Source organism: Silurus aristotelis, assembly GCF_946808225.1.
Source record: "Silurus aristotelis genome assembly, chromosome: 3".
NCBI classification, from domain to species: domain Eukaryota; kingdom Metazoa; phylum Chordata; class Actinopteri; order Siluriformes; family Siluridae; genus Silurus; species Silurus aristotelis.
Window position 1 is genome coordinate 11,928,302 of NC_139576.1, and position 16,104 is coordinate 11,944,405.

Here is a 16,104-nt window from a genome sequence, read left to right on the forward strand (position 1 = left end):
AAAAAAGCTTCATCCTCTGTCATTTTGGGCTAATTTTTTTCCCTTCCAGGAGTGTTCAGCAGTTCTGCACTGGCACTCAACATTTTAAATGCATTTTAATAAAAATATTTTCTGTTTTTTTATTCTGTTAGGTGCTTGTCAGGCTTGTTGTCCGTCCAGTCAGGTGTCAGGTCAGATAACTGAGCTTCCATCTACAGCCCCTTTATTGGACACCTATCAGCATGAATAAACTAATTAATAATTAAATGTTTGGCACCGCTGTGAGATTGGCAGCTCTGTTTGCTTCTAGCAGGCTCAAGCTGAATATATCACACACTGAATATGTCACACAGGGCTCCAGCTCCTGGTGCTTCACCATCAGCTTCCAGAGCACGTCTGCAAGATTTCTTACCTACCCAAGCCTATCTGCTTGTAAAACACACACACACACACACACACACACACACACACACACACACACACACACACACACACACACACACACACACACACACACACACACCCCGCCCCTCCTTTTCCCACATTGTCTACTTGTGCTGTCTGGGGCTTTAGGACTGTCTGCCTGTGCCGACACAGACATATCACAATGACTGGTCATAAACGAGCCTGACACATTCTCCTGAACCCCAGATTGTCATTAGCTTGTGTTCTGGTTCATGACTTTGCAATTAATGAGCAACATAGCAGCATCAATGAATGACAGGCTAACAGTGATGTTGATGAGGACGAAGCTGCTGAATGTGTATGCACAGCCTGTTGGACCTTCATGGATGAACCATCAAGGATGTGAATAGCAAAATAATGGCCTTCAATTTACTCGGGCTACAACCGTGGCAGAGACTGATGACATCAGTGTGGTTGTTCGGCAGGGTCGATAGAAAGCCTCTTTTCTCGTTTTAAGATTTTGACCAAAAAAAAAAGGGGAAAAAAAATTAAACTGACCCCAATTTTTTGTAATGCCAGGGTGCACACTTAGAAGCTCAGATTGCCTGCTCTATATTTCACTAAGGTTAAAAAGGGATTAATTAGTTTTCCTCTCTGCAGTGGGGCAGCAATTCAGACCTGCTCCCTACCTGTGCTATTCGCTGTATGCTAATTAGTGCCATCTGCCATCTATGGTGCAGTGTGTGTACATGGTGCATGACGAAAGAAGGCAGTCCATTCATCAGAGAGTATTGCCTTTATTGTCTGCAGTGTTAATATGCAATACCATGCCACAAAAATAACATATAATGGTAATGAATAAATCTTCTCATCCTATTATTTGATTAAGAAAGAGAGAGAAAATCTTGACTATTTATGGAGTGCTTTAGAGGTGTATGCTTGGCCATAGAAAACTCTTTATTTTGCACTGGGCTTCTTGTGTTACTGTTTATGTTATTGCCTGTAATACTCCTTCAAGAAATCATAATTATGAAATATAAAAAAATATTCAAGTTATAATTTTCCAAATGATTGACAGTTAATATGACAGTTGATGTAGGTTTGTCCTAAAAGATTTGTGAGAAGTGTGTTTATTTAAGCTGTTGATTGGGTTATGGTTGCAGAGCCTGCACCAGACAGCGCATGCTGAGCGGTTCCTTTGAGGGACAGCCGACCAAAGAACGCTCCATCCTTAGCGTGCAGCATCATATTCGCCAGGAGCGCAGGTTTGATCAACACACACCAAACAGACAACAAAAAAAACCCAACATGGCTAGCTCATATAATACAATAGCGTTCTGTATACTATGGATTTAATTAAGAACCAGTAGTTCTCATACTTACAGGTTCAATTGATTTTTTTTGGGATTTCAAAATATATGCATTTAAATGACTATTTTGCTTTTGCTCTTGGATTTTATATATGTTGTACTTCTGTAAAAGAGTAATGCAAAAAATTTTGATTGTAGTGACTTGCGTTCATGATGATGTTAATGATGATATGCTTGCCCAGATCTCTCAGACACGGTTCCACCAGCCAGAGGATCAGCAGAGGCAAATCTCTAGAGACGCTCACTCAGGACGTACGTACATACAAATACACGCATTGTGTCACTTTGTGACGCTGATACGGGAAATCCAGAAGGAGATGTAAGTTATAACTGGAATGTGTTTCTTCCTGTGTGTAGCACTCGAGCACTGTACGCTACCGCAATGCTCAGAGAGAGGACAGCGAGATCAAGATGATCCAGGAGAAGAAGGAACAGGCTGAGATGAAGCGGTAAAACAGGACCCTTGGATGCATTCATGTACACAAACATACTATACTCTATACAGACAAAAATATTGGGATCTGACTAAAATTTTCCATTCACTTGGGACATGAAGATATGGTTTACATGGGTTAGAGTGGAAAACCTTTGATTGGTAAGCTGCTGAGCTTTGACCTCAACCCTTTTAAATGCTTTTAAACCCTATTCAATGCCCACTGCACTGCACTGCCCAGGTCTCCTCTCTCTACATCAGTACCTGACTTTACTATCACCCTTGTGGCGGAATAAACAAAAAACTCCATAAGTACACACCAAAACCTGGTGAAACATCTTCCCAGAAAAGTGGAGATTACTATAATAGCAAATGGGAACTAAATCCTATGGTTAGCTGTCCACAAAAAGTGTATAATTCCACACGGTGAATCAGACAGACCGCTCTCCTCAGGCACTATTATCATGAGTCATGCTTCTCTTGCCGCTATACTTTTTTTTGTATTATGAAAAATATGTGCAACAACCAGAGGTATTACTCGGGTTCTCTATTATCAGGAATAGAGCGATATTTATATATTTATTGTTTCCTGAGAACACGGCTTGACTCGGCTTAGCACTTATACTGTGTACATCAGTTTCCCCATCATTTTCACATGTCCTCATCAACCAATTTTCAGCAGCCATTGTGTGCTTCTATAATAAGAGACAGGATGCGTAGCACAATTCCCTAGGCAACCAGCTTTTAAAATGATTTCTTGTTTTTGCATGTGAACTTCTTTGTCCTTACCAGGAAAGTTCAAGAAGAGGAGCTGAGAGAGAATCATCCTTATTTTGACAAGCCGCTCTTCATAGTGGGGAGAGAGCATCGTTTCCGAAACTTCTGCAGAATGATCGTGCGGGCCCGCTTCAACGCGTATGATTTTGCAATAAACACTTTTTATTTGATTATCATTTTAGACGATTCACTCGGAGTGCATGATTATTACAGTGTTTATGACTTTGTTTTTAATGATCAGCTTGAAAACAGATCCTGTAACCGGAGCAGTGAGGAGCACAAAATATCATCAGTTTTAGTAAGTTGCTACAGTAACGTTCAACTCAGTTTAATTCAGTTCAGTTCATTTTTTATTTGTATAACTCTTAAAATGATGAACATTGTCTCAAAGCAGTTTTACAGTGATAAAAATGTTATAAGGTTTTATAAAACAATGTATAAATGTTTGTGTCTATACGTTTGTTCATTATAATTTGTTAATTATTTAAGATTATCCCTAATAAGCAAGCCAGTGGCAACTGTGGCTAGGAAAAACTCCCTGAGATGGCATGAGGAATCAACCTTGAGAGCAACCAGACTCAAAACTTAAATGCTCATTGACAACATGCAGTTCTGACTTATATCAGTAGATGTTTTGCTTGTGATATATATATATATATATCACACTGTAAGAAACTGAACTCCCCTCAAACACATGACTATTATTAATATATATATATATATATTAATAGTCATGTGTTTGAGGGGAGTTTAGTTTCTTACAGTGCGTATAGATAAGCCTGGTGTTGTGGCTCTAATGAACCACCCAAAGTGCAGTTTGTCCATTAGACTGCTAAAATGCATGTTTCAAAAGTATTTTGTGTTAAACTGGTGTGTGTATTCTCTCTGCAGTGATCTGCTGGGCTTGGTCACGTATCTGGACTGGGTAATGATTGTGGTTACCATCTGCTCTTGCATCTCCATGATGTTTGAATCGCCATTTACCAGGGTTATGCATGTGCCAACTCTACAGGTATCATCTCTTTGTTCGTTAATTTAAATTATATAGTGACTGATGGCCTTTTCTACCGATTTAACCAACATTTTACTGCAGCTTCCTCTCACTGAAATAGGTTTCAGCTCTTTATTGTTCGCAATTAACACATCCACTTAATAAGGAAAAAGCATTAGGGTTAGTGAAAGTAATTCTCACGGATTTGGCTGCCTTTGATCTTTTGAAACAGCTTGTTTTTTAACCCTCTTGACAGTGCTAAAGCTGCTGCATTTAGCACAATATATCTACGTATACTAGAGCTTTTAACGGTGACCTTTTAAGCTAGCAGATTTATTTATTTATTTTATGCATGGTATTCAGTGCTATACCAGCTAGATATTTATTATTCAGCGAATATTGATATATTCTCTTTTCTCTCCACAGATAGGCGAGTACGTGTTTGTCATTTTCATGAGCATCGAGCTGACCCTGAAAATCATGGCAGACGGTCTCTTCTTCACCCCCACTGCAGTCATCCGAGACTTCGGTGGAGTCATGGACATTTTCATCTATTTAGTACGGATCCATTCCTCTGGCTTTTGCCACAGCTTATTGATAATTCATGCGAAAGCTCGCGTTCTCTCTGATTAGAGGCTTCCCTGATGTGATGGAGCTTTAACGATGTCTTAAAGACAGTTCAGTAATGACTGTACAGATGATATTAATTAAATGCACTAATATAAATTATGAATGAAAATTAAGTACAAATGACTTGTTTTATATGTCTAATTCAATGCTATTCATTAAGATAAGTGAACTGCAGTGTTTGTGCAGTCATCAACTTTTAAATTATACATTATATATAAAAAGTGGATACTTTACAACAGGATTTGTATGTGCTTTTTAAACATCCTTTTCCACATTATAATAACGATAAAGATGTTCCAGTAGATTTTGTAGTGGGCTTGTGGAGACTTGTGCTCATTCATCCACAAGAGTGTTATTAAAGTCAGGTGCTGATGTAGGGGAAGTTATCAAAGTACTGATGTAGGGTAAGTCTGCGTTCCAATTTATTACAAAGTTGTTCAATAAGTCAATAGGTCAGAGCTCTATAGCAGGCCACTCAAGATCTTTCACTCCAAACTATCTAAAACATATCTTCATGGACCTGGCTTTGGGCACAGGGGCATTGTCATGCTCTAATAGTTTTGGATCTCCTAGTTCAAGTGAGGGGAAAATGTAATGCTACCACAACCAAAAGGGGGAGTGGTAGCTCAATTGTTAAGGTGTTGGGTTACTGATCGGAAGGTAACGGGTTCAAGCCCCGGTATCCCCAAGCTGCCACCTTTGGGCCCTTAAACAAGGCTCTTAACACTCTGTATGCTCCAGGGGCGCCATATCATTGCCGACCCTGCGCTCTGACTCGAGCTAGCTGGGATTTGCGAAGAACAAATTTCGCTGTGCTATAATGTATATGTGACAAATAAAGGCTCTTCTATCTAAAAGCATTGTATATAATTGTGCACCTTCAATTTTGTGGTAACAGTTTGGGAAAACATTACAATTTGCATTAAAAATCAGGTGTTCCAATAGTTTTGTCTATATCGTTTATAAAAATTATATAACCTTGTGATGAAAGTAAGACCAGTAATTAGTATTTATTTACTTTTGCAAAGGTGTAGTTGATCAGAGCTTTACTTAGAAATGCTCTGGATGAGAGACTAATGTGTTTATATTCTTTTTTAACTTTTCAGCAGACTATTTTTTAGGGCAATAATTAACCAATTTATTTGACTTTATTTCACATAACTGGGAAACTTTTTAAATGTTTATTGCTTTCTTTGCTGTTTTTGTCTCTCTCTGTAGGTCAGTCTGATCTTCCTGTGCTGGCTGCCAACCAACGTGCCTCCAGAATCAGGTGCTCAGCTACTGATGATGCTGCGCTGCCTGCGTCCTCTGCGGATCTTCAAATTGGTTCCTCAGATGAGGAAGGTGGTGCGCGAGGTCCTTAAAGGATTCAAAGAAATCTTCTTGGTGAGTGCAGCTATCTACAAACCGTTACTAAATTCGAAATAATGCAGTCACTGGCATCTGGGTCCAATGCATACGCATCAGTAACATAATTTGAGTTTTATTACAATACATTACCAGGTATACTGTTATTGATTTAAACCTTATCAGAATGGTGATTTGAGTGCAAATGAATTTATATGCGCTAACTAATTTTGCAAGCTCCTACACTATATGGACAAAAGTATTGGGACACCTGACTGCTCCTGCTATATGTGGTTCTTCTCCAAACTGTTACCACAAAGCTGGAGGCACACAATTGTATAGACTGTCTTTGGATGGTATAATACAATTTTGCATTGAACTTAAAGAAACAAACCTGTTCCAGCATGGCAATGCCTCTGTGCACAAAGCGAGCTCCATGAAGATATGGTTTATATGATTTGGACAGTAAGATCTTGAGTGGCCTGCTATTGAGCTCTGATCTCAACCTTACTGAACACCTTTGGGATTAATTGGAACATTGACTGCACCCCAGACCTCCTCACCCTACATTAATACCTAACTTTACTAACACATTTATGGCTGATGTCCACAAGCAAACTCCAAAATCTGGTGGAACACCTTCCCAGATAAGTGAAGGAAAATTGGGTCTAAATGTGGAATGAGATGCTCAAAAAGCATACACCATACTTATGATCAGGTGTCTGCAAACTTTTGTCAATATAGTCAATCTGTCACATGCATATATTACACATTATCCTCATACACTTCAAACCTGAGCAAGTAAATATGGAGTTGAAAATAAAAGTTTCAGTGATTGAGTTATTGGAGGTGCCTGAGTCTTCGGTTGATGAATAAAGGTGTCCACGTAATAAAACTATTATCAACCAACAGAAGAAGGAATAGTCTGATAGTTGCACTTGTTTTTTTTTTTTTAATTCATAGATAATCATGAAAGATTTTTAAAGACAGAAATTTCATTTTTACAGTTATTATAAATAAATCTGTTAATTACAGTGAGATTTAACTTAATTTCAGGTTAATGAAAGTTTATTTGCTAATTAGACCTGAGTGCAGCATCCTCCAAGGTGTTGGAGAGACTTTTCTAAAAGGCAGTACGAAATTAAACACTGACTACAAAAATTAATACAATCGCATGTAGTTTGGATTTACCAGCCCCATGAATTTACTATGGACTTACCAGCCGCCGAAAACCTCCTAAATAAAAGTTAAGCTTCTATGAATAGCCACGACATGTAGTTCATATGCCAGAGGCGGACGTTTTGTACATAAAAGCCCCTATTTAATCCTAGTTAACCCTATTGTCAAATTTTTACTATAAAATTACTACAAATATAATTTGTACTTTCCTCAAACTATTTCCCTCGATGCTTCGTTTAATCCATTTAACTACACATGGAGCATTGTGTTTCCCCGCGGACCATTATTATTGAAGCACCACCCGCTAAACTCTGGAGCGCTCTTGATAGGTAAACACTTAAGAATAAAAAAATAGAGGAACGGGGAGAAAACAGCGAGGGCCAAAAAGAAGATTCATATAGAAGCCCGTTTCCATCACATAAAAAAAACAACTGTTTTTCCCAATTCTGAGTTTTAATTCTCGCAATTAAGAGTTTTCCCTGAAAATTGTGGGGGGTTTTTTCCTCGCAATTGCGACTTTATTTTTTGCAATTCCAACTTTTTTTTTAGCCAATCGGGCAGCGTCACCACCTCTGTAGTAAAATGGCATGGTATTAAACTAAGCCTCCGATCCTGGGAGAGAACTCTGTCTAAGAATCAGCTCTGGAGGAGACGGAACAAGACAGGTGAAGCAGAGGAGCCTCATTCATACACCTACAGCTTCAAACTTCAGAAATGTTGAATGTTTACAAGAAATAAAGTCTTGAAAGTTTTAAGACGAATGAAGTCAGAATTGTGAGAAATACATTTAGAATTGTGAGAAATAAAGTCAGAATTGTGTGGAATGAAGACAGAATTACAAGAAAAAAGTCAGAATAGCGAAGAATGAAGTCAGAATTGCGAGAACAAATATCAGAATTACGAGAAATAAACTCGGAAAACACCGTACAGTGCATTTTATTTTTATTTTTTATTTCTTTTAGTAATCTGAAATCATTTTTATATTTTTATTTAACATTTTTTATTTATACATTTGTATTTGCATTTTGATGTAATATGGCAATCAAATGCACTAAATGGGTTTAGTTTTCACAGATATTTGCAATTTCAGTAATAAAATATGTAAATTTTTTTAAAAGGAATCAACTTACTTGTTCATTGTAAGAGACCAGGCTTATTTAGTATTGCTCTTTAATAAATAAAAAGTACTTCTTATACGATTACTTATACGGAATAATCGGTACAATACTCAATTACTAAAATTTCGATACAGCTCTACATTCAATTGTGCTTTTGGATCCAAACCCATGTGAGGTTGATCCAGTAGGATTTACTTATGCTTGTTTAACGATCATATTTGATCATATGCAACATTAATGACCATTGCCAATGTTATTATTTAGGTTGTTACCTGCTATTCAGTCAGACTACCTTGTTAAATTTCTTGGCATTCAGTTAGCTGTACATCTATTTTTCTGGAAATACCATCCGAAATTTTCATTTGTTCATACAGGTGTCTATCCTTCTCCTGACATTAATGCTCGTATTTGCAAGCTTCGGAGTACAGCTCTTCGCTGGGAAGCTTGCCAAATGTAACGATCCTCATATAACCGACGAGGTAGGAGCGAATGCATTATTCTATATAAATAAATAACTATATTCCCCTCTTTTCAATGCACCGTCTTGGACTCAAATATTTTCCTTAACGTTGTAACCTCTTGCAGAAAGACTGCCATGGGATTTTCCGAATCAATGTGAGCATCTCGAAAAACCTCAACCTAAAGCTCAGAGCAGGAGAGAAGAAACCCGGATTTTGGGTTCCCAGAGTTTGGTAATGACGAAGAGAATGATTTTATATTGCTTAATACTGTATTATTAAAGAAGATATTATTTGAAACCATGGCGCAATCAGGTTTTTAGGGTCAGATTGCACAATGGGTGAATTTCGAATAGTGTGTGTAGTTAGGAGTTTATCTGTGGTGACTCAGTGAGTGATCTGACAGCTGAGCGCACATGTAATGGATTCTGTATTATACTGTATATGAATTATGGTGTGGTCAATTTAAAGCTTAGTACATCATCGACATGTTCTTTAATGTTTGGAATTTTAATCTTCTAATGGTATTTTACTCGTCATTCTGATTTAAGGTTACACCGACTGTGACATTGCGTAAGATATATTCAAAATACAAATTAAATGGTTTGAGTCACACCATTAAACAATAATGATATAAATGGCAGACTTATTTCTGCAGCACTTAACATTATACCAAACACAGTGATGTTGTTTAGTAATAAAGTTGGGAAGATGCTATTCATTACATTTCAAAGTGCTGATCATTTTGAATAATTAATCATTCTTCTTCAGGCTCTTGTTTCATTTCCCAACATTTCTCCTGATCTTTTTTGTTGACTATATGCTTTTCGTCCAGAGGTCACTTCACTTGGCTAAAACATCCACCACAAAAAAGCTCATTATAAGTAGTTGTGAGATGGTATCCAGAAAGCTTTTCGAGTAATGTTTTGTCTTCAGGCTAATGAAAAAAGCCCGATTTTAGTTCATCTTTCCGAAATTTTGATTCTGGCTTGTTTCATCTTTCTGATTGTGTGTTTCCAGGGCAAATCCTCGCAATTTCAACTTTGACAATGTTGGCAATGCCATGCTGGCTCTCTTTGAGGTCTTGTCTTTGAAGGGCTGGGTGGAGGTCAGAGATGTGATCATACACAGAGTAGATCCGGTAGGTTTCCACCTGAACACTGAGTCTTGAACTAACTTGAAGCAGACACATAGCGATGATGTACTTATCTTTATTACAGACCCATGGCATCTACATCCATGTTTTCGTGTTCCTGGGATGTATGATTGGCCTGACATTGTTTGTGGGGGTTGTGATAGCTAACTTTAATGAAAACAAGGTAAGCTATGTTCATGACCTGCTGGTTGTTAGTTCGAGATTATGTACACAGCGGCGGGGGGAGGTGGTCTTTGTATATATTTCTGTTCTGTGCATTTGTTTAGGGTACAGCTCTGCTGACAGTGGACCAGAGGAGATGGGAAGATTTGAAGAGCAGGCTAAAGATTGCTCAGCCACTGCACCTTCCACCACGTCCAGGTCTCTCCCTCCCTCTCTTTTTTTCTCTTTCTCTCTCATTCTCTCTCTCTTGCTCTTTTCAACACTAATGAGTCATCCCCAGGCTCACATTGCGAGTGCTAGAGTGCTTAATCAGCTCTCCTCAGACTCCAGGCACTGAATAAAGTTGAGCATTCATTGCACCTACCTGAGGCGCACCCCAAGACAGTTACAAAATGAAAAGGAAAAAAACCCAATTTACCTTCAGCGTAGATGATTCAGATGTTTGCACCATGCAAGCCCATGGGCCCAGTGTACTTTATAGCATCGAGTGAGCAAATCCCGCCGAGTCTCCACACACTGTGCGGGCTGATTGATAGGGGAGCTGTTTGCAGGCTCGCTGTTATTTAAATGCACTCAGCGAAGCCTCTGCACAGCGGTGCATGGTTAAGTATTGAGTTTTGACTGAAGTCAGCATGATCAAATAAGCTGGAGATGTTGACATGGTAAACCAGCATAAATAGACAACTGTGTCTACAAACAACAAAATAACGATACAACACGAAGCAAACCTTTAAAAGTTGCCACTAATAGTGTTTTTTATTTTCTTTATTGCAAGAGGTTGGTTTTCCTGCCAACCCCATGACTTATCTGTTACTTAAAGGACATCTTGGACAGTAAGTCATTTTTTACATAGACATAGCAGTGTAGCAGACACTTAATACATCACCACCATTCGAATGTATTCTTCTCAGGGTAAGTTAGCCTGCCCACCGTGACTTATGGTAATAACTACCGTTATAAAAAATATAAATAAAATAATTAACTTTAGCAATTCTCTGTTCAAGGTCTGTGCACATTGCGTGTATAGCTTATTTACCTAGTGACTTATGATGAATTCTCTATACCTCATATTTCAAAATGTATTGAGGGTGTAACAAATGACAGTACATTTCAATACAAATGTGAACTTATGGAATAAGCTGGTTGTAAAAGTTTCTTGTAGCCAAGACATAAAATATTTCATTTGTTAGCCTGACAATATAATAGTGTATAATAGTGAAGGTATTCACAAATTTTGGAGACCCAAACCTGTCCTAGCATGACAGTGCCCCTGTGCACAAAGTGTGTAGTGGAAGATCTTGATTGGCCTGCTATAGGGCTCTGACCTCAACCCAAATGAAGACCTTTGGGGAATAGAAACACTGATTGTACCCCAGCATCGCACTAAGTTTACTAAAGCCCTCATGGCTGAACAAACACAGATCTCCACAAGCACACTCCAAAATCTAGTGGATCACCTTCCCAGAAGCGTGGAGATTATTATAACAGCAAACATTGACTAAATGTGGAATGTTTAAAAAAGGACACGAGAATATAATGTTAAGGTGTCCAAAACCTTCTGCACATATACTGTATTGTATCAATATAATCAATATAAAATCAATTCTTTTTTAATTGCTTATACTGTATCACACATTGTTTTCTTGAACTTGATTTAGTATCTAATGACTTCATAAAGTTGGGGCGTAATATAAAACAAATATATTTCAAAATAATTTTCTGAATCAAGTGCTATTTTCTAAGCTGCCATATACTTGACACCTTCTCATTTAAAGCCATAATATTAGTCATTTATTTCTAGTTGTCTTTCGAATTTATTGCACATTTTAAAAAATTTGTAAAGTTTAAAGGCAAATGCATAATTGCTAAAATCCCATTTCTTGCCAGTTAAGAGAAATAGTATATGGCAATTTGCATACTCTGAATAAGAAGCTCATAAAATCCACTCATGCATAACCCATAACTGAATATGTGCAACTTTCCTTCGGTTCAAACTTTTCTACTTTTCCGACTCGATTGTGAGAAGAACATTCCCTTCCCTGTATCATTTGCTTTTATATGTGTATATGCTTAGACATCTCCATATAAGTGCAGATATTTTCAGTCTTCTCTTCTTTTGTTTTTCATTTTGTAGAAAATGGTGGTTTCCGTGCCAAAATGTATGACATCACACAACACCCTTTCTTCAAACGAAGCATAGCAGTGCTAGTGTTAGCCCAGTCTGTTCTACTGTCTGTGAAGGTGAGAGATTGTCTGCTGACTCATTACCAAACTTCAGCTCACTTAAGATATTCAGTGTCATGGTTCTGATGTACATTTCAGTGGGATGTTGATGACCCAGTGACGGTTCCCCTGGCAACCATGTCTGTCATTTTCACGCTCATCTTCGTCCTGGAGGTAGATTTTACTTTCGGATAATAAAACAGTAATTGAAATAGGTGTAGCCGCAGTACACAAATGCTTTATAATGTGCTAACAGGTTACCATGAAGCTGATAGCCATGTCACCGGCTGGTTACTGGCAGAGCAGGAGGAACCGATACGATCTACTGGTCACGTCGCTCGGCCTCATATGGATCATTCTGCACTTTTCTTTATTGGTAAAAAAAAAAGGAGTTCATACAAGCTAATGATTTTAAAATTTGAATAAAACCGATTTTGTTTTTCTCTAAGAACATTGCATCTGTGTTATCTGCTCTCTCAGAATGCCTACACCTACATGATGGGCACTTGTGTGATAGTGCTAAGGTTTTTTACCATATGTGGAAAACACGTGAGTAAATTTTTTTTTTGCTAAATTATCTTCCATGAAAGCTATTAAAATTGTGATATAATGTTTTAACCGTTTAAAACAAATTGTGTATGCACGTGTAGGTGACTTTGAAGATGCTTCTGCTGACAGTGGTGGTGAGCATGTACAAAAGCTTCTTCATCATAGTGGGCATGTTCTTGCTGCTCCTATGTTACGCCTTTGCCGGAGTGGTGCTCTTTGGCACCGTCAAATACGGAGAGAACATTAACAGGTACTGAGGAGAGGATGATTAGACAGGGTCAGCATGGTTTCTGTGAGATTTGTAACACTCGAACACTTGTGTTTCAACAAGTGGGAGTCCTTTTTCCCTGTTTTTATCGAATATGAGTATGATGCTTTTTTTTTTTCTTTTTCTTTCACTCTGTCAGGCACGCAAATTTCTCCACAGCAGGGAAGGCCATCACGGTGCTGTTCCGCATCGTCACAGGTGAAGACTGGAATAAGATTATGCATGACTGCATGGTAAGCCAACACAACAGTTATCTCTGTGTGCTCACTCTTGAGATTCCCAGCCTCTGGAGAACACCGGAGAGTTGATAATGCATATAATTTATCACATAACTTCCAGAGAAAACCTGACAGCAGTCACTGACATTTTTAATGGTTACCAATTATAATATGACTCTCAAAGGTTGGTTCCTGTCTTGCTTTCTGGGTTCCCTGTGTTAAGTGTGTGTTTCCTGAACTTCCAGGTACAGCCTCCGTTTTGCACACCGGACAAGCACCGCTACTGGGAGACGGACTGTGGCAATTACGCCGGCGCCCTTATCTACTTCTGCTCTTTCTACGTCATCATCGCGTACATCATGCTGAACCTGCTCGTCGGTACGCTCCATTTCCCCTAAATCAATTTCCTGTCTCATTTCCTTCTTCGTCTGGCATTAGCCAAGCTAGCTAATGAAATACAATAACACGCCTCAGTCTCTCCCTGACAGCTAGGAAGTATTATTAGCACCTTTTCTCCTTGAAGTGATTAAGTTTCATTATTTTAGTGATAGAATCATCCTTGGTATTAGAGAATATTACACATTGCTACCGGGAGGATATCCCAGCAGAATGTGAATGAGTTTCTGAGTAAATTTGGTTCCGGGCCAGCCTTTTGTGTCTGCCCTCTTAGGAGGATGAGTCATGTCTGTGTGCTATTTTCTGCAGTACCCACACCTTCCCCTATTGCTGTGAATGCAGAGAAAGATGAGAGAGAACTCTTCAAAAACTTACTGTCTTTATTTTTACTTTTCATAGCTATCATTGTGGAGAACTTTTCCTTGTTCTATTCCACGGAGGAGGATCAGCTGCTGAGCTACAATGACCTGCGGCACTTTCAGATCATTTGGAACATGGTGGATGACAAGCGGGAGGTAGGCAGGGGATGTTTTCATCGATCTGAGGTGTGATGTGTTAATGTCAGCGCATGCAACCTCTTAGACCGACCCCGCAAATGACACTGATATGTTCATCTTTAGAATAATGGCAGTGCTAACCGTATGTCACAGAAAGGTAGAGGAGGAGCGGACATCTTCATCAGCTTGCAGGAGTGAAAAACGTGTTGATGAACACTGCTATAGGACAGGTTTATAATTAGTAAATAAGATGACCGTTAATAAATAAACCTACTGTTTTTCAGTAAAGCTGAAAGAGCAAACTGTACATAAACCCCATCAGCTAAATAGGAGGGTTATAATAATAACTTATAATAAGTTTAAAAGGGTTTGTTTGAAACGGAGCAACTTGAGAATTGATGTAAAATTGTAGTGCTACTCTGTTGACCAGGGTGTGATCCCTACCTCGAGAGTGAAGTTTCTTCTGCGACTGCTCAGGGGCCGACTCGAGGTGGACTTGGACAAAGACAAGCTGCTATTCAAGCACATGTGCTACGAGATGGAACGACTGCACAGTGGCGGAGACGTCACTTTCCATGATGTACTGAGGTAGGCATGTGCCATACGGCCCCATTTAGAAGCCAGTGGGTTTTATTTCTATTTAATCGAAACATGCTTTAATTGAATCTCAAAGCATAAAAATCTTGTCTAGTTAAACTTCAACAACTCACTGGTTCATTGCTTCTGTTTAAACCTCATATCCAATTCATTGCTATTCATGTCCTATTAACTACTTAAATTTGAATTTATGTCCAGTACAATTTCTTTTCTTACGTGTATAGACTATATTATTAGATTACTTGTAGAACGTGAAGGAAACATGAATGCTCTTCACGCTTTCCTTTATTTCTTGCCTAGCCTATTTCTTTATATATTTTTTGCTTATTTGCTCTTTGCTTTAATGACTCAAGGAAACAAAGAGAAGGGAAAATAAGGAGGAAATAATATGAAGGAATTAACATGAACCATTTACCAAATTAGGTCCTATTTCACTAAAAAGTCACACTAAATATATATATAAACACCAATTAAATTGTGTGTGTGTACCTTTAACTTTTCTTTTTTTTTTTTTTACAAAATTATACTGACTTCTTAGGCGCAGGATGGAAATAAAGGGGATTTTATTTTAAGCACATTTTAATTGCCTTTTAATCATTTGTTGATTTGTTACTCATTTTTTATTAATTAATTGTATTACTTATTATCACTATTAGAACATTTATAGCATAATTATATACACCACATCGTCTTATAATTCCACCTAGTACACTTTAATCTTTTTGTTTGTTTGTTTGTTTGTTTTTTAAGAGCAGAAAGCATGATTATGATCAGTCTTTTCAGTGGACATTGCATATTTCAACAGCTTAATAATTAAGAATTGTATGTTAAAAAAAATACTGTTGTAAAGATTTGCATTTGGAGAAAAGATTAGTTTAAAATGTGTGTGTTTCTATCAGCATGCTGTCCTACCGCTCTGTGGACATCAGGAAGAGTCTGCAGCTGGAAGAGTTGCTGGCAAGAGAGCAGCTAGAGTATACTATTGAGGAGGAGGTTGCCAAGCAGACCATCCGCATGTGGCTGAAGAAGTGCCTTAAACGCATCCGAGCCGTAAGTCGAACCACACAATTTTCTGTCGAACAAAGGATTTGGTGACTTGAGCTTTAAACAGTGAGCTTTCTTTAGAGGTTTTAATTGATTTCATGAATGAAACACCTATTAGGTCTAATATCTCCATGGCAAGCTTGCAATTACTCTGAAATCACTTTTTGCATACACTATATAAAGAAAGGTTTGTGGACTAAAAGAGTCATATGCGCTTTTTGAACTTCCTATTTCACATTTGCTGTTAAATAGGGTTGAAGTCAGTGCTCTATTGCAGGCCACTCAAGATCTACAAACCATAGATATG

The 16,104-nt window shown here is 38.2% G+C and overlaps 1 protein-coding gene across 6 annotated transcripts in view; it reads left to right on the plus strand.

Moving 5' to 3' along the window:
• The window catches only part of nalcn (sodium leak channel, non-selective), a 96,488-nt gene that overhangs the window by 76,879 nt on the left and 3,505 nt on the right, over window positions 1-16,104 (plus strand). For all 6 annotated transcript variants that reach the window (XM_083536880.1, XM_083536882.1, XM_083536885.1 and 3 more), the window contains 23 exons: window positions 1,548-1,649; window positions 1,937-2,006; window positions 2,112-2,203; window positions 2,980-3,102; window positions 3,206-3,262; window positions 3,856-3,976; window positions 4,382-4,513; window positions 5,804-5,971; window positions 8,604-8,708; window positions 8,815-8,921; window positions 9,708-9,828; window positions 9,908-10,006; window positions 10,110-10,203; window positions 12,140-12,246; window positions 12,328-12,402; window positions 12,485-12,604; window positions 12,709-12,777; window positions 12,879-13,027; window positions 13,185-13,278; window positions 13,509-13,641; window positions 14,059-14,174; window positions 14,587-14,744; window positions 15,653-15,803. In XM_083536880.1, the coding sequence (XP_083393006.1) occupies window positions 1,548-1,649; window positions 1,937-2,006; window positions 2,112-2,203; window positions 2,980-3,102; window positions 3,206-3,262; window positions 3,856-3,976; window positions 4,382-4,513; window positions 5,804-5,971; window positions 8,604-8,708; window positions 8,815-8,921; window positions 9,708-9,828; window positions 9,908-10,006; window positions 10,110-10,203; window positions 12,140-12,246; window positions 12,328-12,402; window positions 12,485-12,604; window positions 12,709-12,777; window positions 12,879-13,027; window positions 13,185-13,278; window positions 13,509-13,641; window positions 14,059-14,174; window positions 14,587-14,744; window positions 15,653-15,803 (2,563 nt within the window). The remainder of the gene's footprint in view (window positions 1-1,547; window positions 1,650-1,936; window positions 2,007-2,111; window positions 2,204-2,979; window positions 3,103-3,205; window positions 3,263-3,855; window positions 3,977-4,381; window positions 4,514-5,803; window positions 5,972-8,603; window positions 8,709-8,814; window positions 8,922-9,707; window positions 9,829-9,907; window positions 10,007-10,109; window positions 10,204-12,139; window positions 12,247-12,327; window positions 12,403-12,484; window positions 12,605-12,708; window positions 12,778-12,878; window positions 13,028-13,184; window positions 13,279-13,508; window positions 13,642-14,058; window positions 14,175-14,586; window positions 14,745-15,652; window positions 15,804-16,104) is intronic.